This window comes from Entelurus aequoreus, linkage group LG18 (assembly GCF_033978785.1).
Source record: "Entelurus aequoreus isolate RoL-2023_Sb linkage group LG18, RoL_Eaeq_v1.1, whole genome shotgun sequence".
Lineage (NCBI taxonomy): Eukaryota > Metazoa > Chordata > Actinopteri > Syngnathiformes > Syngnathidae > Entelurus > Entelurus aequoreus.
In genome coordinates, this window is record NC_084748.1 from 10342936 (window position 1) to 10365271 (window position 22336).

At 39.1% G+C, this 22336-nt stretch overlaps 1 protein-coding gene across 1 annotated transcript; it reads left to right on the forward strand.

Moving 5' to 3' along the window:
- Positions 1 to 1535: 1535 nt before the first annotated feature.
- Positions 1536 to 21465, forward strand: LOC133633778 (A-kinase anchor protein 8-like). Its single transcript, XM_062026450.1, has 13 exons — positions 1536 to 1694; positions 2290 to 2340; positions 9079 to 9292; positions 10238 to 10796; positions 15009 to 15123; positions 15205 to 15254; positions 15334 to 15352; positions 17442 to 17559; positions 18192 to 18333; positions 19961 to 20066; positions 20154 to 20284; positions 20364 to 20459; positions 20564 to 21465. The coding sequence occupies exons 1-13, from the start codon at positions 1670 to 1672 to the stop codon at positions 20987 to 20989; spliced, it is 2052 nt and encodes a 683-aa protein (XP_061882434.1). The 5' UTR covers positions 1536 to 1669; the 3' UTR covers positions 20990 to 21465.
- Positions 21466 to 22336: the final 871 nt, after the last annotated feature.

Consider the following 22336-nt stretch of genomic DNA (forward strand, 5'->3'; position numbering starts at 1 on the left):
GGCATAGAAAGAGAACGAGGTAAGACCATTGTTAGTTCTGAATCTGGGTTTAACGTGGTTAGTGGAGCTCCGGTGTTGTGGTTATGGCGGTCATTTACGTTAAGGAAGTAGTTTGACATGTACTTCGGTATCAGGGAGGTGTAGCGGATTTTATAGACTAGGCTCAGTGCAAGTTGTTTTACTCTGTCCTCCACCCTGAGCCAGCCCACTTTGGAGAAGTGGGTAGGAGTGAGGTGTGATCTGGGGTGGAGGTCTAGAAGTCATCTGACTAGCTTGTCCTGGGATGTTTGGAGTCTAGATTTGAGGGATTGAGGGTGCATGCACCTCCTGGTAGGTAGTCCTACCCAGTTCTCTAAAGTGGGCTGGCTCAGGGTGGAGAACAGAGTAAAACAACTTGCACTGAGCCTAGTCTATAAAATCCGCTACACCTCCCTGATACGAAGTACATGTCAAACTACTTCCTTAACGTAAATGACCGCCATAACCACAACACCAGAAGGAGCTCCGCTAACCACGTTGAACCCAGATTCCGATCTAACAAAGGTCTTAACTCATTCTCTTTCAATGCCACATCAATGTGGAATGCACTCCCAACAGGTGTAAAAGATAGGGCATCTCTATCCTCTTTCAAAACCGCACTATAAGAACACCTCCAGGCAACTTCAATCCTAAACTAACACCCTCCCTTCCTCATCATACCTCTTCGGATTGTAAATAATCAAATGTAAATAATCAAATGTAGACACTTTTTCTTATACTTTCTGATCTCTCTCTCTATGTCCACTACTTGCTGTACATATCCTACCAAGTCAACCCTACACTGTTTCAATGTACATTTTTCTGATGATGCAATTGTTGATGACTGAAGTGTTGATACCAACCAAACCTAAACCCCTCTTCCCCCTCCATATCCCACACCCCGGATTGTAAATAATGTAAATAATTCAAGGTATATACTCTGATGATTATCTTGTGTGATGACTGTGTTATGATGATAGTATATATCTGTATCATGAATCAATTTAAGTGGACCCCGACTTAAACAAGTTGAAAAACGTATTCGGGTGTTACCATTTAGTGGTCAATTGTACGGAATATGTACTTCACTGTGCAACTACTAATAAAAGTTTCAATCAATCAAAAACGGTCCTCCCTTCTCTAATGTGACGTCACAAAGCTGTCGTCACCTGCGTTGCCAAACGTACGATCAATAATTGTATTTGTACGATAATCACCCTGCGGAAAATCAATAATTACAAAAAAACAACAAAATGATATACGATAATTTCACCCCTACGATACATGGATATTAGCAAACAGAAACACTATACATCCATAGTGTGCATTGTTTAACGTGAATCTTTTTTTGCCAACAGTGCTGTTTATTCGAGTGAAACTGCATTGTAAACTACAATGGAGTAATTTATTTTCGTATTTTACTGCAGCAGATAGTCTCGGGAAACGTTCAATCATGTATGTACGATATTGTTCTAAGCTTCTGATTACGATCATTTGTAGTTTCCCGTTTGGCAACGCGTGGTCGTCGCCATAGTCACGTGACTACCAGCGTCTGCAGTTGTGTAGGAGGACGAAGAAGACGACGACGACGGTCGCCTTCATTTTAGCTCGTATTCGCAGGATTGTTGAGCTAAAACGCTAAAAAAAAACAATGGATGGAAGAAATTATGGCTCAGGTGAATATACATTGTACTTATTTTCATAGTGTATTGTGCATGCATTTCTGCTTTCAGTTAGCTTTCTAGTTAGCAACGTGCTAAGTACTACGCCCGTCGCTGCGCATGAGCTAGCTATCTAGCTAATTTGAAAGTCAAATTCCTGCTAAGTGAAATACTCAAAATAAAACAACATCGACTGCATGTGTTGTATTTTAATGCAACGGTGGGCTAATCGGTCAATTTAATGGTTTGTTAGATCCTTCGTCATCAAGCTAATGCTAAGCTAACTCACCGGGATGCTGCGATGGTTCATTGTTAGCTTAGCTAACATTTTGAATAGCTATCGAGATTATTTTATTAAATGAATTGCGCAATAGTATCAAATAGTAAGGTTTTGGTTGAATATTAAAATGGCTGCCCGGACAAAATGTCTCCACCATTTACCCTTTTACCTGCAGGAATAACACATTTTTTAACGAGATCGTTCGTTTTGATCCCCCCCCCCCCTTCCAAGCACGTACTTTATATCTTAAATTGCGATTCTTGAACCACGATTGATTGCAATATGTTTATATTTGTACACAATTGGGCACTCATTTCTTGTATTTTGTAGGTTTTTCCAATTGGGGTGGAGGCGGCGGAGGAGGGGGGTCTGGAAATAGAGGTAAGCAATGCGTCTTTAAATCCAAAAGAATAGAATAGAAGTAGGGATGTCCGATTATGGCTTTTTTGCCGATATTCCGATATTGCCCAACTCTTTAATTACAGATACCGATATATACAGTCGTGGAATTAACACATTATTATGCCTAATTTGGACAACCAGGTATGGTGAAGATAAGGTCCTTTTTTTAAAAAAATTATAAGATAAATTAAAAACATTTTCTAAGGATCTAAAGGTAGACTGTGTGGTCCCATTCAGAAAAAGTGCTTTTGGGGGAGTCCGTTTATTCATATCATACCAAGTAGGGATGTCCGATAATGACTTTTTGCCCATATCCGATATTCCGATATCGTCCAACTCTTTAATTACCGATACCGATATCAACCGATATATACAGTCGTGGAATTAACACATTATTATGCCTAATTTGGACAACCAGGTATGGTGAAGGTAAGGTCCTTTTTTAAAAAATTAATAAAATAAAATAAGATCAATAAATTAAAAACATTTTCTTGAATAAAAAAAGAAAGTAAAACAATATAAAAACAGTAAAAGAGAAACTAGTAATTAATGAAAATTAGTCAAATTAACTGTTAAAGGTTAGTACTATTAGCGGAACAGCAGCACGCACAATCATGTGTGCTTACGGACTGTATCCCTTGCAGACTGTATTCATCTATATTGATATATAATGTAGGAACCAGAAATAATAATAACAGAATGAAACAGCCCTTTTGTGCGAATGAGTGTAAATGGGGGAGGGAGGGGTTTTTTGGTTGGTGCACTAATTGTAAGTGTATCGATACTGATAATTTCCGATATTACATTTTAAAGCATTTATCAGGCCGATATTATCGGACATCTCTAAATAGAATACCGTAATTTCCGGACTATAAGCCGCACCTGACTATAAGCCGCACCAGCTAAATTTAGGGGAAAATACAGATTGCTCCATATATAAGCCGCACCCGACTATAAGCCGCAGGGTTTTGATGTGTAATTACCGTAGTATATAGGGGTTCCTGCTACCACGGAGGGGATTGTCGGGACAGAGATGACTGTTTGGGAACGCAAAGCGTCCCATTTATTAACAATAAATCTTTCAATCATTCAATCAAACTTTCACATCTTTGACATGGCGAACAGCATCCGTGCAGAGTACAAATAATACAACGGTGCAAAGTAATACAAAGTGCTCGCCTGTACGTTATCAAAATAACCAGCCTACCGGTATATGAAAAGTCAGTCTTTAATCATTGTGTCATCGTCTTCCTCCTGCGTACTAAAACCACCGAAATCCTCTTCGTCGGTGTCAGAGAAGAACAGGCCGTAAATAAGCCGCACCCTTGTATAAGCCGCAGGGACCAGAACGAGGGGAAAAAGTAGCGGCTTATAGTCCGGAAATTACGGTATATCTTTATTGTCATTGTACATTGTACAACGCAATTGTAAGCAAAAGTAATTTAGTGCAAATTCATAACACATAAGAACATAGATAAATAGATTAAAATACATAAAAATACCAAGCACACAGCTCACATGCACAGTCATTATTGTCTTGTGTTCAGCGACACTATTGCTCTCGGGTAACAACTGTTCTTAAATTTGTTTGTCCGGCATTTTATTGTCCTGTATCTCCTGCCCGAGGGCAGCAGTTCAAAAATGGGTTATACTTGAATAGCGCTTTACTACCTTTTCTTTAAGGAACTCAAAGCGCTTTGACACTATTTCCACAATCACCCATTTTCACACACTGATGGCGGGAGCTGCCATGCAAGGCGCTAACCAGGACCCATCAGGAGCAATGGTGAAGTGTCTTGCTCAAGGACACAACGGATGTGACTAGGATGGTAGAAGGTGGGGATTGAACCAGTAACCCTCAGATTGCTGGCACGGCCACTCTCCCAACTTCGCCATGCCGTCCCCAAAAAGTTTATGTCCAGGGTGAGATGGGTCCCTTATGATGTTTTGGGCCTTTTTGGAGTACCTGGAACTGTACAGTTCATCTAGGGAGGGGAGAGAGCAGCCAGTGATCTTCATGGCAGTTTTTATGACCCTCTGAACTGCATTATGTTTACACAAAGCCAGTTAATTTGGACCAGGGATTCTCAAACTTTTGTTCACCAAGTATAACCTCAGAAAACACTTGGCTCTCTAAGGCTATGGCTACACTAGGGCTGCAACAACTAATCGATTAAAATCGATTATAAAAAATAGTTGGCGATTAATTTAGTCATCGATTCGTTGGATCTATGCTATGCGCATGCACAGAGGCATTTTTTTAATTTTATTTAAAAAATTTTAATAAACTGCAACATGTACAAACAGCTGATAAACAATCATCAAAATAAGTATAGTGCCAGTATGCTGGGTTTTTTTTCAATAAAATACTGGAAAGGATAGAAATGTAGTTTGTCTATTTTATCCGATTATTAATCGATTAATCGAAGTAATAATCGACAAATTAATCGTTAGTTGCAGCCCTAGGCTACACTAAGCCGGATAACTCCTTAAACGAATAATTATTTAGCCTAAGCCCCGTTTAAGGTCCTCCTCGGGTAATTTTTTACATGGGTAAGTGCGCCGTGTATTTCTTGAATCTCCCGCTCTTAGCTTTGTATGGACTCATTGATCGTTTACAAACTGAGTTCGGAAGTGACGTCAGAACGAACACGCCACAGCCAGCTTCATAACAACCGGAGATAACCACTGGAAAGATGGAGTCTAGTCATCCAGACATGCCCGTGTTTCTCCTTCTACTACATGTACAGACGTTTGTGGAAATCACACATGAATACCTTAAGAGAAAGCGATTGCAGATATTTCGGCTACAACACTTCTCAGGCGGCAAGAGAACTTTCAAATGTCCAGGTCAGCTGTGATTCTACTTACCGAAAAATGTTGTCCATTTGTCGAAGGAGAGACAACGAGAATGCGAGTTCCCGTGGATGTAATAAAATTTAAAAAAAGGTAGCGTGTGCTTTGTATTACCTGGCCATCGAGGGAAGACTACGGAAAACGGCAAATGCATTTGGACTGGCAAAGCAGACTATCAGTTATTGTCCGCCATGTATGTCGCAGACTCAACGTCTAGGTCCAGAGTATATAAAGTCATGAAAAACGAATGGACAATGAAGGTGAAGGCAAAAGAGTGAGGAGTGTCCTGACCAGGTATCTAGATCCCTAGATTGATTGATGTAAAATGTTCTTAATCACATTGTTTACATGTCCATTAAAGATTTGATTAATTTATGATGGTTCAGGTGTGATTCACCACTATAGGGCCCCACAGTGTACTGGATTCCAGTCAATTGAAATACCACAACACTGGATATTGTTCAGATAAGTTACATTTAAGAACTTGCACACAAACCAACACTGGAGGTGACTATGACGTGCGCATATTCCGCGCATGCATACGTATTAGGTCGCGTTGCGACGGAGGGGGTCTTAAACAGTGGCATTGTGTGTGTGGACACGGATAAGGTTAAGTGGGATTTACCCTGGATAACCTTTTCCGGCTTAGTGTGTAAACGGGGCCTAAGTGCCATCAGAACGACCAACATTAAAATGCAGTAGCATAGTAGGACTAAGTGTTAATTGAAAACAATGCCGAAGTTTAAATTAACAAGCATATTTCCTACTTTTACCCATTGTAACTAGGGATGATACTCGAAACCGGTTTTCCTGGTTGTTTGATAAGAAAAGAACCGAGTCCTCGGACTCGAATCCCTTTTTGAGAACCGGTACCCGTTATCGAGACCACTATAGTAAAGGAAAAGAGTTGATTCGACCAGAAATGCTCCGTGGGACATCACAAGAAATGACGTCACGTAGCTCAATCATTAGGCGCAGATAGAGAAAGCAGGAAAACAATGGACGGGAAAAAGCGCTCCAAGGTGTAATAAAGTTCAAAACAAAAGCTATAATCCATCGAATAACTTTACTGAGAGATTTTAGCAGGGTAAAACACATGACAAACACTTTTACGACCAACCGGAAACATAGCAACCAGGCTAGCAACGCACCTCCTTTACGGCAGCTGTCGCAACGTTCTTAAAACAACCGCAGCACATACATATATATACAACATATCTCCCTTTTTTAACTTTGGTTTTTCTTTCCTTGTAAACAGAAAAAAATCACACTGTAGATGTGTTGTTTGTCTAATTATAAATAATGCAGACGAGGCGTGTTGGCTGAGTTCTTGACGTTTACTTTCACAGCGTGGCAACATGCAACACTTTTCGGGGGGGCTCCGCGCATGCTCGTAACTCCCGTTGCATGCTGGGTAGTGTAGTTGTTATATTCTGTAGCTCATAACATTTTCCCCCCATAAAGAAATAATGTTAATTCAATAAAGTGTATTTCTTTTTTTAGCTTTAACTTTTCATTTTTTAGCATTGTAACCACATTTGCAAATAACTTTTCTCTTCATAGAATTTTCTTTCAATAAAGAAATAAAGTGCAAAAATGTCAAAGCATAACAAACAGTTATGTCAAATAGCAGCAGAAGTGCACTTTTTGGAGAGCTGTATTATTTTCAGTTTTGTGCCCAAGGGACTGATTTTATTTAACACTATATTATTATTTATACACCTATAGTGATCACAGAGACAGGTTGTTTTTGTGTTACTGTATATATTTGTTTCTCTGAAAAATCCCACTTAATATACTTTGGGTAACAACAGTCAATATTTATTTATTTTATTTTATTTTTTTAGGTGGGTAACAGTCAATATTTATTTATTTATTAGATTTTATTTTTTTATTATATAATAAAAGTGAGCTTTTGTTAAACCAAATATTGTGTGTTTTTTTCCATATACAACAACCTATCTGGACTCGATAAGATAATCGATAAGGAATCGGTTCGATAATAGGATTCGATAATAGGCTCGAACTCGATAATTCCTTATCAAACATCATCCCTAATTGTAACATAACCCTTGTTTGAACAGCAACACTGTGTTTGAATATAGGAACATAAAAACATGGTACTTAAATAATGAATAAAATCTTTGGCGTTCCACTAGATGGAGTTCCATCTAGTGTACCACAACTTGAGAATCTCTAATTTAGACTACACCAATCAGGGCTCTCTAAAACATATAATTAAAGTTTTGTGTTGTTGCCGAGAGCATGTCGTGCAGTGATTTGCCGGAACACTAGAGGTGGCGTTGCCCAGTGAGTCAATTCTGTGGGAAACCACGACACTCATGGATGGTTTAGCTCAGGTGTGTCAAACTCATTTTAGCTCAGGGGCCACGTACAAGAAAATCTATACACAAGTGGGCCGGCCGGACTGGAAAATTCATGGCAGGATAACTTAAAAATAAAGACAACCTCAGATTGTTTTCCTGTTTAAAAATAGAGCAAGCACATTCTGAAAATGTACAAATCACAATGTTGTTGTTGTTTTTTTTACTCTAACCTATTGCAGTATTAAGTATTCTATCTTCATTTGTCGTTATTTATACTTTCTGAATAAATGCTGTAATGATAATGTTAATCAGTCAAACAGGTGCAATTGAGTGTGGCAGAGTTTTAAAATGCGCTCATTGTTGTTAATTTTTCATTATCAGAAGATGGATGGATGGATGGATGGAAATAAGTAACATGATAACATTCTGGAATTTGATTTTGAATGCAATTTAGTCATTTTCCTTAACCAATGTACTCGCATAATGCAGTTTATTCTGTACACATTTAGCATCATCCACAACAAAGCTTGTGAATTAGAACTCATTTCATTAATCACACATGATGTTAGAAAGGGATACATATTATTTCAGCATTCCGTATATTTCAGACTATAAGGCACACTTAAAATCCTTTCATTTTCTCAAAACTTGGCTGTGCGCCTAATGTACAGACTAAATCTGTTTGTGCTTACTGACCTCGAAGCAATTTTATTTGGTACATGTTGTAATGATAAGTGTGACCGGTAGATGGCAGTCACACATAAGAGATACGTGTGCACTGCAAGATGACGTTAACAAGCAAGCCCAAAACTTTATAAGGACCCCAAAATGGCACCAATTAGGAGACATCAACTGGTGTTTTGTTTCGCAATATTATGCAAAACCAACTTTTCATACCTATTGGTTCCTGTTTATGTGTATTTGAGATATGCTTTCCCGAAAATTTGCCGCATCCACCATTGTAGTCCACGCTGACACCATGGTCAATAAGCTCCTTTTCCTCTATCCTCTTGTTGTGGGGCATTCATCCTATGCTGTTGCCATTTATAATATAAAGTAGCATACAGTTTTAGCTTATATCGTTCAGTAGTTTGCTACGGAAGCGCTAAATACTACTGGTATAGTGCGTTTACATAATTCACCTAAGGAATTTTAGTAATTTTCTGAGAATTCCGGTCGGACGGTTTTTCACAGGACACCTTTCCGGTGTTGTTGTTGTTGCACTAGTGATCCACAGATGATGAAATACTGCTCCATTTTTAGTTTAAGCAAAGTCCGAAAATCATTTAAACAGTTTAACTCCATCTTTTTACACTCCTTCGGAGCTTTTGTAACCTTTGAAATTATTTTATCATCATTTACGTGCTAAATAATATGTTGTGATATATATTGTTGTCGCAGGAGGCTGCCATATACATCGCAATATAGATTTTGATCGCTAGTGTAAAGTTGTTTAATATGACATTTCAAATTGTTGTAATAAATGTGTGTATGAGAGAATGGTGTTAAACTTGCTGTTTCATGTTTCAATTAGGCTCTGGGAACTTTGATCTGTTTGGTGGAAATTATAAGAACTCCATGTCAGGGTTTGGCGGCTTCGGAGACAGCAACTCCAAGAGGAGGCTCTCGGGGTCCTCTCTCCTCCAACAAAAGGGAAACCACGCAGACGAAGTCATCGCCAAGATTAATCAGCGCTTGGACATGCTCACACAATTGGAGGGGGGTATGAAAGGGGGCCGCGGTGACAGGTAAGCTGTTTTATATTAAAATTTTTCCTTTTTGCGAAAGAATAAATCAAGATTATAATTATTAAGAGAGGGTGATTTTGGGGGGTTCAGATTTGTACAATTCGCCATAAACGTTTGTTTTGTTGGCCATGTTATTGGTCATGAAAAGTATGCTCCCACTTCTTTTTATATTAGATTGAATCAGCTGTTTTTTATACTGTGATGTTGCCCCATTAAAAAAAAACAGCCCACGATTTTCTTTTTGAGACAAAAGGGACAAGTTGAATGCCACGACATCACAGGTCGTTTTATTACGCCCCACTTAGCATCCTCTGGGTTTGTTAGTGAAGCAGTTTCGGCACAACAGACCATAATTTGTGTTGTTTATCTGGTTTGCATTCTAGTATGTTAACTCGCTCCTTTAATGCTGTCCATTATTTACCTTTTTAAAATGTACACACATATTCTCATCATGTGACCTAACCTTGCACTCTGGTTTTAGGTTTCACAAAAATGATGAGTTTTTAGAGGCGTTGACCTTTCAGTACTACAAGTTGTTAATCATTGAATGCTGTCTGCTGTACCTATAAAGAAAACGCCCACAACTTGTTTGTACTTGCCACAATCAAAGTATCATTGGCTTGTTTGGTCTGCTGAAGTGCTCACAGCTCATCCTTAATAAAGATGTAAATAGTGGGAATACTCTGTGAGCTCCAACTGAAAAATGTAGTTGGAAGAGTTACTGATAATATATCGTCACAGCTGATTCCTCTGTTTTACTGTAAGATGCTGCAAGCAGACTCTAGTCTTGTTTTGGTCTTTCCTGGCCTTGTGAGCTGACAAGAAAACTGAGACTATGGAGGCGAATGAATATCAGGTGGAGAAATCCAAACCTGGCTGCCCTCCTTGCCTCCTCCCTCGCTCTTTGCTCTTCTCTATCAACCATCCTCTCCCTCCATCCCGCAGGTTTGGCCAGTTCGAGTCTTTCGACTCGCTCTCCTCCTCCCGAGATCTCTACAGATCGGGTGGCAGTAGCTATGGTTGTGGCGATGGCCGCGGTGACAACATGCTGTTGGGCCAGCGAGGAGGCTCCGGCTTCGGAGGGGGTATGGGGCTAGGAGGGGGAGGCAGCTTCAACAGCCTCTCCTCTTCCTATGGAGTCGCTAAAATGCGACAGAATATGAGGGAGTCCTTCACCAGTGGCTCTAATGGTGGGGGATGGGCCGGAGCGGGCCGACGTTCCCCCAGAAGGGGTGGAGGTGCTGGGGGTCGAGGATCTGGAGGAGGGTTTGGGAGCTTCAGGTCAGACCCCATGCCACTAGGGGGAGGTGGTGGGCGGGGAGGCGGCCACTCTCAAGGAGGTGGTAGAGGCAAGCTCCCATCCCTCCTGTCCAACCGCATGTACTGTGACGGTGGAGGTTTCCATCAGGGTCCCTCCCAAGGTCCCCACGACTTTCCTGGGAGGCATTTTGGAGGGGGCCCACGAGCTGGCCGCCAGCGAGGCCGCAAGAGACCCCTCAACAAAGTAAGTACCTCCTGCCAAACTTGGAAGCCCTCCTCAGATACTGGGCAAGAGCCCATTCTGATTCCCACCTTTCTCTATGATAAACTGGCAAGCCAGCCTGTCACACTGCCATCACGTTTAAAACATAACCTGCTCCCAAACACACTGCCCAGTCTTTGTTACATTTAACATAATGACAAGTTCCTCATGGAACACTACTGTGGTTAAAGGGGAACTGCACTTTTTTGTGAATTTAGCCTATCATTCACAATCTTAATGGGTGACAAGACAAAAGGTTTTTTTTTGCATTCTAATTTGTAAAAATGGTCTCTTTCTTGATGGCTGGCAATGCAGCTAATGGGAGCAATGCATTCTACCGCTAAATCACTTTAAAAATGCATCCAAAAACCGCCAACAATACTTAATTTACGCTCAATAACTTGTATACTAACAAAGCTGTAGCAAAATTGTTATTGGAAGAGTGAACATTGAGGTTTTTTTTTTTTTGTAGCGTAGTAAGACGTCGTCTTGGGGCAGCATGCTAAGGCATTAGTAAGAGATGAGCCAGCTTTTGATTCAGCAGCTGAATTGCTTTTGAGTTTGTAATACACAACACAATGCGATAGCACACCAATTTGTATTGACTGAAAAACATGAACAATTATATTACAGTATTTGTGAATTATTACACACATTTAATGTTTTGTTTGTACACAGCTAGCTTGACAGTGTATGTAGTTGTAATTACAGACATGTTGTGCTGCGTGTATCAGGATCAATATTATAGTGACTCACTTGATGGGCAGTTGTCTGTTTGGTCCCGCTGGCCGGGGAAGTTTTTTCAAGTTGACTTTGGGTAAGCACGCATTATATGTCCGCATAGCTTGGCTGGCTCCAAGTTCCACATTTATACTCTCAAGTCACATAGACCTCTCTTTCTCTCTGCTTCGGTTTGCTCCAACGTTGCTGTTCGTGCTCCCTTCTATAAGCAGCAGTCCATCCTCCGTATATTCAGGTTAAAAAAGATACGTTTGTTAATTCCCATTTGTCCAAAAATAGTCTGCTTTGTTGTCTGTTACTACATCTGCCATGATTACAACACACTCTCGTTTGTTTCCCCGAAGTAGGAACACACATTTGTTGCCGAAATTTGGAAGTGTGCTGCTATGGAAATGGAAATAAATGCACAGAGGAAATAAATTGCGGCAATGCATAAAATGACCAAAATACGGTAAATATTAAACATATTACACATATTGTTATGAACGTGTTTGTTAGTACATTATATATTTACTTGCAGTGTGTATACAAAACGTTGATCGAGGGTTTTGATTAAAGTTGTTTTATAGGGCTTTAAAGGCTACAAAAGTGACTCCCATTAGCTGCATTTATAAGCGTTTTTTATCATCTTTAGAATCCTAAAAAATGTGTTCTTGTATCTTAAAATGATTGTGAACAATAGGCAAAATTCCCCCAAAAAGTGCAGTTCCCCTTTAAGTCAGTCTTTTCTTCTTTAGATTTTCTACGTTTTCATCTACAGGTTTTTGAATTCATACAAAAAATGGCTACATAAAGGCACTAAATCGAAGTTATTAGAACAAAAATGTCCTGACGTAACCCCTTTAATATACCAATAGAGTGGAAAAACAAGTTAACTCCATATGCTTAATTGTGTTTTGTTGTGTCCAGTAAACCATATCCAATTGTGTTTACAATCCGCAATGTATGTGAAAATACCGTCCAAACATCACAAAATGCCACAAATTCAGTCACCCATTTTGAAAATTCCGCTTCGAATATCTTCAGTTATTTCCGGAGATTGATGTCACTGTAGTAACGCTTCTGCACTTATCAGTTCAGTCGTACTGGAAATACATAAAAAATAGAGAGAGATGTGCTGTATCATTTACAATTTCTTTGTAAGACATGAACACATATGTTTTGTTTTTTTATGGGTTCCAAGTCATAAATAAATACATAAAAAATCCATCAATGGGGGCCTCTCTATACCGCCACAACCCTCTAAATAACCAACCAAATTCCGCCAACAATCTATATAAAATGCATCATGACCTGAATATTAACCAAATGTTAGCGATATTATAAGCGCAAACGCAGACCAACTCCTTTTTTAGCAGCGCTTTGATAACACACAGGTAAGTAGCCCTCTCTGCTGCTCCTGCATCATCGCATTTCGGCTTGTTAAAGTTATTCTAGATTGTAAATCCTTCCTCTCATCTGGATATTATGAAGATTTAGCCATAAATCTAGAAGTTGTTCATCTGTGACATTTAATTTATGGAGAAAAACACGCACAACCAAAGAAAGTCTCTGCAGGGAGACTTTTCCTTGTTAACCTTTCGTGTGAATCATGATTCATTCTTCATGTAAACAGGAAGATATGCACGTCTTATCAGTCGTGATCAAAGTAATGTTTGTTATGTTTGTTTTTCTTTTTTAGCACTCAGCAATACTGCTGCTACATAATGCTTAAGAGTTTTACTAAAGCTGGATTTGTTTAGCAGAACTTGTAGATCATCCTCCTTATATTCAGGATCAACAATGTAAGATTCTGGACCATCATTTGTCCCAAATTAGTCATTGTTGGCTCTCACAAAGTTTGCATAATTTGCATTGTTTTTGGCGGGGAAGGGATTTGCGGTTCTTACCTCTACGTCACGCATAGATGTGTCTGGCTCGTCATTGTCTTTCAAAATGGCTTGGGAATCTCCTGTGAGATTGATACTATTTTGATCATATCTCTTTACTTGCAAACTTTGTAAGTCTTTTGATGTCATACATCAGATATATCTTATAGCTACAATATAGAGGCAACTTGTTTTTCCACTCTAGTGGTACTTTACCACATTAACGTTTCAACAACCCATCCGCCTGTTTAAATGATGAAACTGAGGTTTATTGTCACCCCTTTTTGGTGTGGCTATGCATATTATACCTCCTTTGAAAAGCTTATTTTGATAAACATCATTCTAAACTACAATAATAACTGCAGGCTCGATAAACAATAATCTTAGACCCGTCACAAACAAAAAAATAAATCTAACAGTGAAGCCTGTGTTCCAAATTGCAAACAAATCACTGACAAAAATGGTCCCTTTGACATCAATGAGCCAGTAAATATACTTCAGCAAAATCTTTAGTCCACAAGTAGCCTAATGATTTTTGTCAAATGTGCTTATATTCCACTTATTGCTGATCATAAGCATGCATGATTTAGCCACACAGAGCCCCCTCCCAAAACAACTCTGAACTGTGATTGACACCTGGTAGAACTAATGGAAAACTGTTTACCTCATTTTCTGTGGAACAATAGCCAATAGCTGCCGTGCCCCAAAATGTACAATCCACTGTTCTAATGTAAATAACTCAAACCAAATACATCCAATTTTCATTAAGATACATCCAATCTTGATGAAGATTGACACATTAAACAGCCATTGAAATGGTTAACACACCGATATGTTGCTTTATGGTTGACAAAATAGCCTTCGAACTCGTGCCTAACTGGAGCAAAGCACAACATGGACTGCGCATTAATGTTGTGCCTTTTTAAAGTCTTTATTTTGCAACCAATCATGACAAAAGTGTGTTGAAAGACAGGATAGTGTGTCAGGAAGCCATGGAGTTTTGTTTGTATATAATATAGTTAGTAAAGACTTTGAGCAACTGTGACCAAGTGTCTCCAAAACGAACACCTTTGCAACGCCTGATCCTAACTGTAGAAACCCTACCTGAAATACTCTTTTTCTGTATAATCCTTGTCAAATTTGAAATTGGATTTGGTAAGGACTCAATCTTTGGCTGTCAAGTTCAGAGTAGTTATTTTGAAATCATATATTTCAGAAAAAGATAAAGACGATCCTTCTTAATGTATTCAAACTCCTATTCCTCAGTGCAAGTTACAGTAGACAAATTTGGACGGTTGGGGTTGAAAGTTCATTTTTTTTGCTTTCAAAAGAGCTTCAAACTATGCCCTTGCTCCAAATGGTTAAATGCCTTTTTTCTGCATTTCAACCAAAAACATCCTGGAATACTAAGGGGTTAAACGTGTCCAGTTGCAATTTTACTTGACTTAGTTTTAATTTGAAGTTGAACACAAGTATTTTCCTGCTGCGTGTTGACTACCATGCTGGTGTGCCAGTATTAAGATTATACTTGCTGAACAAGTAGTATTCTTGACGCTGTCTCAAGTTTGTTTTGGATGGACTTCAGCAGGCAAAACCACAAAACGATGGCCAAAAGAAGCGGAAGCAGATGATGACACCTGCTGATGAACCAGAGTCTAAAATTAACAAGACTGAGGGCAGTGAAACAGCAGCATCAAATGGTAACATTGTAACTATGCTGTGTTTTATCTTAAGTCATTTTCATATTGGGGTCAACTTTTTAATACTTTTGTTTTCTACAGATCAACAAGAGAAAAATGGCAATAACAATACAAGTACTACAGATGTGGTAGTGAGTATTAAACCATGGCCACATTTTAACAGTAAACTGTTTCAAATGATGAATAACACTTATGTACTTTTCTTCCCAGAATACTGAGGGAGATTCGGGTAAGTTTACAGTTTTTTCCCCACTTGATATTTAAGTCTATGCGAGACATGATATAGCTACTGTATAACATTGCCCAAGTCACTTAGGATTGCACGATATAGATGATAATTGGTATCAATTTGGATAGAGCGTTTGATAATATCGTTAAATCATGATTATGCATATTGATGACTAGGGGTGGAATGCAATTCATCCACTACATCGATCTATGGATTTGTATTCCTAAGATTCAACTACATCTATGTGCTCCGCAAGTTGGCCTCCTGTCTGTCTCTCTCTGTGGATTTGTGTGTGTGCGTGCGGTTTGCGTTTGTTAAGGTGCCTTTATTTTGGCATTGCAAATTGACACTGCTTTAAAACGTACTTGAATTGATGTAGAGAACGTTTAGATGTCTGACTTTGGATAAAATTATAGTTATTTTTCACATAACTTTGTCTCACTCTTTTTAGCTAGCTAGCAAGGTAGAAGCTAACACTCTTACCGAGGTTGACACCGTGTCCGACATCATGCCTCCGCTCTAAATGCTCGTGTATCACAGATGAACTGCCATGATTCCTGGGCGCGGCCACCGCTGCTGCTCACTGCTCCCCTCACCTCCCAGAGGGTGATCAAGTGTGATGGGTCAAATGCAGAGGATAATTTCACCACACCTAGTGTGTGTGACAATTATTGGTACACACACATAAACAAGGTCCGCTTTACAAAATGAGCAAGTTATTCATGTTTTTAATAAGAATAAGGGGAAATATCCACAAACTTTACATGTTAGCACTGGCGTTGTTTTGCGAGTGACCCACAGCCGCCCGGAAAAACACGACTATTGTATTGTCGACAATGTCCACTGATTTTTGCAGCCCTGACTTTTAGTGAACCTGAATACTAAAAATTAAAAACAGAAAAGGTTTCCTCTTGTTAATTCAACCTGAAGTGCTGGTTGCACATTATTCAAGTAGGATGTGAATGCATTGGCCATTACTTGATTGTTTGTCTGATTAATTCATACCTAGTCCCCTTACAAGAAGTAACAAGAACATAGGAAACTTCACCTGCGGTATCCAGTATTTATTTAAAAAGTTACTGAATCGATTTCAACTCACTGAATCGTATCGGCAACCACTAATTATGATTTTAATCAAATCGTTGCTAAAACGAATCGTTGCACCCTTATTGATGACATATTTTATCTATGTCCTGCAAATTCGACAGCGAAACCAACGTACTCTGAACGCAATGTAGGATTCTTGCCAACGGCTAATGTCCCACCACAGTGCAAAGTCACTTCTAGTCAGCAATCGTCACCTCCATGGCGGCAGATAAACTATGTTTCTTACAAGTATCGTCTCTGAGGGACGAATAATAGCTAAACAGGAGACACTACACATTGTAGAAAGATATGCTAACTGCAAGCTAGGCCTCTTCGATGTAGTGATACTAAGTAGTAAAGTTCCAAGTCGATACAGTGGTTAAAACGACATGATTTACTATCACAAAATCTTTTGTTGTTTTGTTATTGTTCACACATAAAAAGGCCCTGGACACAGGAGGGCTGTAGGGCATAACCCGAAGGATTTAAAACCAGTAGGTCATAATTACAAAATTAATCATTCAATGATCTTGAAAATTTAAGTATCAATATTAGCATTGGTGTGCCCAATACTGCCCCTTTAACTACTTGTTATTGGATTGATACCCAAATGTGTAGTATTGCCCAAAACTAATGTAAAGTATCCAAACAACAGAAGAAAAAGTACTTATTACTTTTTTAACAGAAGTGTACATAGTGACAACAGAAAGTAACCAGATATTAACTGTAATTTAATTACAATAATTTAAGTAGAATAATAGTTTTGAGAAAATAATACAACCGGAAATGGTGCAATATGTTACCACAACTAAATTAGGAACCTTTGTAACCCCTTTTGAAATGGTTCTATTATCATTTATCCACCAAATAGTATATTGGGATATAAATTGGTATTGCAGGAGGCTGCAGTATATTTTGCAATATAGATTTTAGGCCATATCGATATGCCCATCTCAGTGTTGCTGTGTCTTGGCACAACTTAAAGTTCTGCACTTCCTCTCAGGTGCACCAAAACAGGAGAGCGCTGATGTGAATACAAATCCAGAGGACAAACAAACACCTTCTCGGGCCCAAATAAAAAGAAAAGCCAAAATGAAGAAAAAGAGGGGCTTCCAGGAAAGGTGAGTAGTTCATTATCTAGATATAAAGGGGAATATAAATATTTTTTTTCTGTAGTATTTAACATAAAATAATGCTTTCTTTCAGGCTGTGTGAGTTGCCCATGTTGCCATTCTACTGTACAGACCACTTCAGGGTTTCTCCTAGATTGCCTAGATACCTGTGGTGGTGGTGGTGTGGCTATGGGGGTGGATGTGCAAATATTTTCTTTAAAAAAGCAAAAAAAGAGTATTTACATTTGAAACAAAACTGGTATTATTAATTATAGTATTAACATATATTTTTTCCTACATATCGTTTTTCAATTATAGTAATAACATCTTTTTTCCTACGTATCGTTTTTCTCTATTTTTCAATTGTTGCTTCTTTTTGTACGATGTACTTTGTTGATGGAGACGGGTGTGTGTGCACCACTTGTTGGAATTGGGCCGGTTGTTACATAAGATTGGCAATAAAAGCTAAAAGGAACGTCTGATGTTGTGTCTCTTCTGGACGCTATAATACATTATATTACTTTATTTTGTTTTTACGTAAAAACGCATTTTCAAGGTGTGGCGGCTAAAATGTTGCTGTGGCGCACAGCCACAATCAATTACATTAAGAGAATGCATTTTCATCTTTCCCACTTTTCCAGGGTGATGTTTGCATGCTCTATCTGCAAGTTTCGCTCATTCTACAAGGAGGAAATGGAAAATCATCTCGATAGTCGCTTCCACAAGGACCACTTCAAGTTCCTTTCCGGCCAGCTGTCTAAGCCGACCACCGACTTTCTCCAGGTGACTGACGACTTGCACCATCACACACAGTGCTAAATATATACAGAGCTTCTATATTTGCCGGACGCCGCAACAAATCTGTTCAATTTAGCTAAAATCTGCTTGTGTGGGACAGGAAATTATTTAACACAAAATACATTTTCGGGTTTACTTTCAAAATAAAATACTCAGTTTTCAAGGCAGATCCTATTTTACACTTGGAAAAGTCCCAATGGGCGGCGACAAACAAAGTTAACTTGTGAAAGGTTTTTAGACTGTAATTTAAACCTCGTTTACACAAATGGATGGCGACGTGCTGCCCAAATTAAAGAATAATACACAGCCACTTCCCGGGCAGCTATATAGGGATTTGGGGGGGGGGTTGTGTCAAATAACAGCTGATAGGGAGACCAGAAAAACAGGGGAGTGGTGTTTGTGACATAATCGCCAGGGATGATGTTACTGTTGTATAGTTGCTTGGCACAAAAAATAAAGTAAAACTGTCGTCTGTGTTGCCGTTCAGCACCTTTTGTTAATGGCAGGACCGAGTTTATTTGCTTCTGCTTGTGGTTCGCTTTATTACAACTTCCATTATCACATGATTACGGACGGATTCGCGGAATCTTGTAAAAGTCTGCGCTATTTTGCTGCCTTTCCGCATCCAGTGGAAATCTGTAGTAACTTCACAAGTTTTTTTATACTGTGCACAATATCAAAAGTACAGATTGATTCATGTATATTATAACTAAGAACAAAGTACAATTTAAAAACTTAATATTGGTAAACTGCCCACTTTGCCACAACAGTAATCCCTAGTTTATCGCTGATAATTGGTTCAAGACATGACTGCGGAAAAATGCATCCCCGGGAAGTAAGAGCCATTAATTATAAATCAAATATTTTCATAGCTAGAGCATAAAAAAAACCTGTTTACTACATTTTCACCATAATATTTACCTTCTCGACATGAAATAACACCCTTTGGTCACCTTTTAAACTCTTTTTTTTTTTTAATTGCAATGTAGTCAGTAAAAATTGCAATGTAGTCAGTCAATCAGTAGCCACGATACTAAGCAACGCACTCTGATTGGTTTGGTCTCATCTAGTGGCCTGTACTACTAGTGTTGGTATTTCTAGTTCACTTAGCCATTTTTTATTCCTGAAAATGCTTGATAAGGGCAAAAATGTTGTAAAATTTGCTTTAAAAAAATCGGCAATGTGGTGGAGCCACAATATTTAAAGCGTGATGTGGTGAGGGACAACTGTACATGTCTTTCATCGCTTGATGCTTAATTTATTGATCCATCCAGATGTAAATAAAATATGTGCTTCTACACTTCTATTTCTTGCGAAAGTAGAAGGAAGTGTAAGCAGCCAGATAGTTTGGAAAGTCCACTTCGGTGATGTTACATTTTGTACAAAGTAATTGTTCTTAGGAGTGTATGGATCCACTTTATCACTTTCTGCTATTTTTTCATGATCTGACTTGTATATTTCCTTTTAAGCCTTTTATAATATGCCCACAAAGTGCCAGTAGGCAGGTTGTAGTTAACTCGTACTATGACTGAAATCACCTTATGTTATGTTACAGCTGACATGGCATCTGTAAAGCCAAGGCGCATGAATGAACATGTAATTTGCCTCCTAGGAATACTTGCACAACAAGTTCGAGAAGACACAACAAATGGTAAGTCAGCTGGAGAACCACAGCGCAGCCATATGTCAGGTGTATCGAGACCAGGACCTCACCAAGGGTAAGCAGAATAAGCTGTGGGGGATGTCACACAATTGCTCATTGCATGTATATTTGATTTATTATTTTTTAATCCACTATGTTGCAGATATCGGTATGGAGCACTTCCTAAAGAAAGTGGAAGCTGCCCACTGCAGTGCATGTGATGTGTTTATTCCAATGGAGCTCCACATGATTCAGAAACACATCAAGTCCCATGACCATAATTACAACCGCAAGGTATGCTTTGTTGGTGATACCTTTTTGTTAGCAAAGCGGACTCCATGCCTGACTGACTGGTCCTGTTTTGTGATCCAAGGGAATGATGGAGCAGGCCAAGAGAGGAAGCCTGTCTGTTGCACGCAGCATCGTCAACCATAAGGTTATTGGAAAGAAGCTGGAAAGCTACCTCAAGGTACGTGGTGTCATGCAGCTCAAAATCTAGAGACCTCTTCTGAGCCCTAAACATTCGCCACATTTGAAACTATGCATTCACTGACAGCCTTGTTCCTTTTCTAGGGAGAAAACCCATTCACCAGAAACCAGGAGGGCGAGGATGCCTCTGACATGATGGTGGTGGATGCAACAGAGGACCAGACAACGTCGATTAAAGAAGAGACCGAATCGGAAGAGGTGTCCGCCCTGCAGCCAGCCGAGTTAGAAGCACCCAAGGAAATACAAATGGAGGAAGGAGGGAATGGGGATGAGCCAGGAGGGAATGAGGATGAGCCAGGCGTGGAAGGAACCGTGGAAGAAGGGAACCCGGAGAATGAGTTGGAAGGGGAAGGCTTTGAAGTTGGAGAAGAAGAAGGAGACGGAGAGGACGGATACGTCGCATACGTGGTCCATGATGAAGTGACCGAAGACGACGAATATGCAGTGGATTTTGAAGAGGATGAAGTTAAAGCGACAAAGGCTGAGGAGGAAGCTGAGCAAAAAGAATGACTTTTATATGAGTCCCTCCCCATTTAAATTAAGCAGTATCAGAATAAGACCCCTTGCTTTTTCCCACTCTTTATTCTACCTTCTCAACTCGAAAGTTAGTGTATATGTTGTGGACCATGGCAAAATTTAACACAACCTCTAGGTTTATAGCAGTCCCTCAAACAAGTCACCATACAAGTTATTGCTTTTAGTTTTTTTTGTGTGCCTTTTGTTCAATTTATTCTTAAATTACATGTTTTATAGTTTGTTTTAAAGCATTTTGTGTGTTGTGTAGGTCAAGTTTTTCTGGGGTTCCACACAGCTTTTTTGTCCATTGCTGGTGTACATGACTTAATTGACGGAGGAGTTGAATAGTTTTTTTATTTTCTTTGTTCTTATGTCAAATTGATCAGTGATGTGTCTAAAGGGTCTCGATAATTACAATTGCTATGGAAGTTAACTGCTCTATTGTGACATGAATAAACTTGACAAAACAACCTGTTTGTGGTGTTGTGGTGTTTGAAAAGCTTGACACAATGTACAGCAATTTAGGGGATTGTGGCAATCGACATACACTTTCTTAATAGGCCACAAACAACGTTTTGCTTACAATAGCATTTATTGTACAGCGTATGAACATTAAGTACAATTGCACAATCTTCTTGTACAGCGTATGAATATTAGGTACATTTGCACAATCTAAAATCCATTCACCTGAGTAGCTTTCAAAAATACTTTATGTAAAACACCCATAATCTTGCTTTTGAGATTTAATTGCTGGGGTTTTTAAAGCATAAAGTGGACCATAGGACTTTATGGGAGATGCTAACCATATTATAGTCAGTTGAATCATAGGGAACTCATTGACACATTTAGAAATGTTAACCCCCAAGTTTTACTGTTGGATATAAGAATACATTTGTTTTGTGGTTTTTATTACCTAATTTTTACTTAACTGTTTTATTTTTTTAATTTTAGTCTCCAAATCAAAATATACTTAGTTTCTCTGCCAACTATGATAACATGAATTCAAAAGAACACATCCAGTAGCAAATAATACTAATTGGATTAATATTAGCATTGTATTATGTAACATAGAGATGCTACCTCAGGAGATGTGCTCGCTGTTCAAAGTCGGGCCCTGGGGTGGACCACTCATCTGTGCATCAGTTGATCGTCTCTGCGCTGCTGACTTGTCTCCACTCAAGATGATCTACCGCTGGCTGGTTAGACTGTCCGCCCTGGGATCGGTAGGTCATGAGTTCAAACCCCGGCCGAGTCATACCAAAGACTATAAAAACAGGACCCATTACCTCCCTGACTCAGCATCAAGGGTTGGAATTGGGGGTTAAATCACCAAACATTATT

Bases quoted from the DNA above. Each gene is read 5' to 3' on its own strand.
- LOC133633778 (XM_062026450.1), top strand. From the start codon at position 1,670: ATGGATGGAAGAAATTATGGCTCAG. The intron at 10,797-15,008 runs GTAAGTACCTCC...GATGGACTTCAG, and splicing joins GCAAGAGACCCCTCAACAAA to CAGGCAAAACCACAAAACGA. The intron at 17,560-18,191 runs GTGAGTAGTTCA...CCACTTTTCCAG, and splicing joins AAGAGGGGCTTCCAGGAAAG to GGTGATGTTTGCATGCTCTA.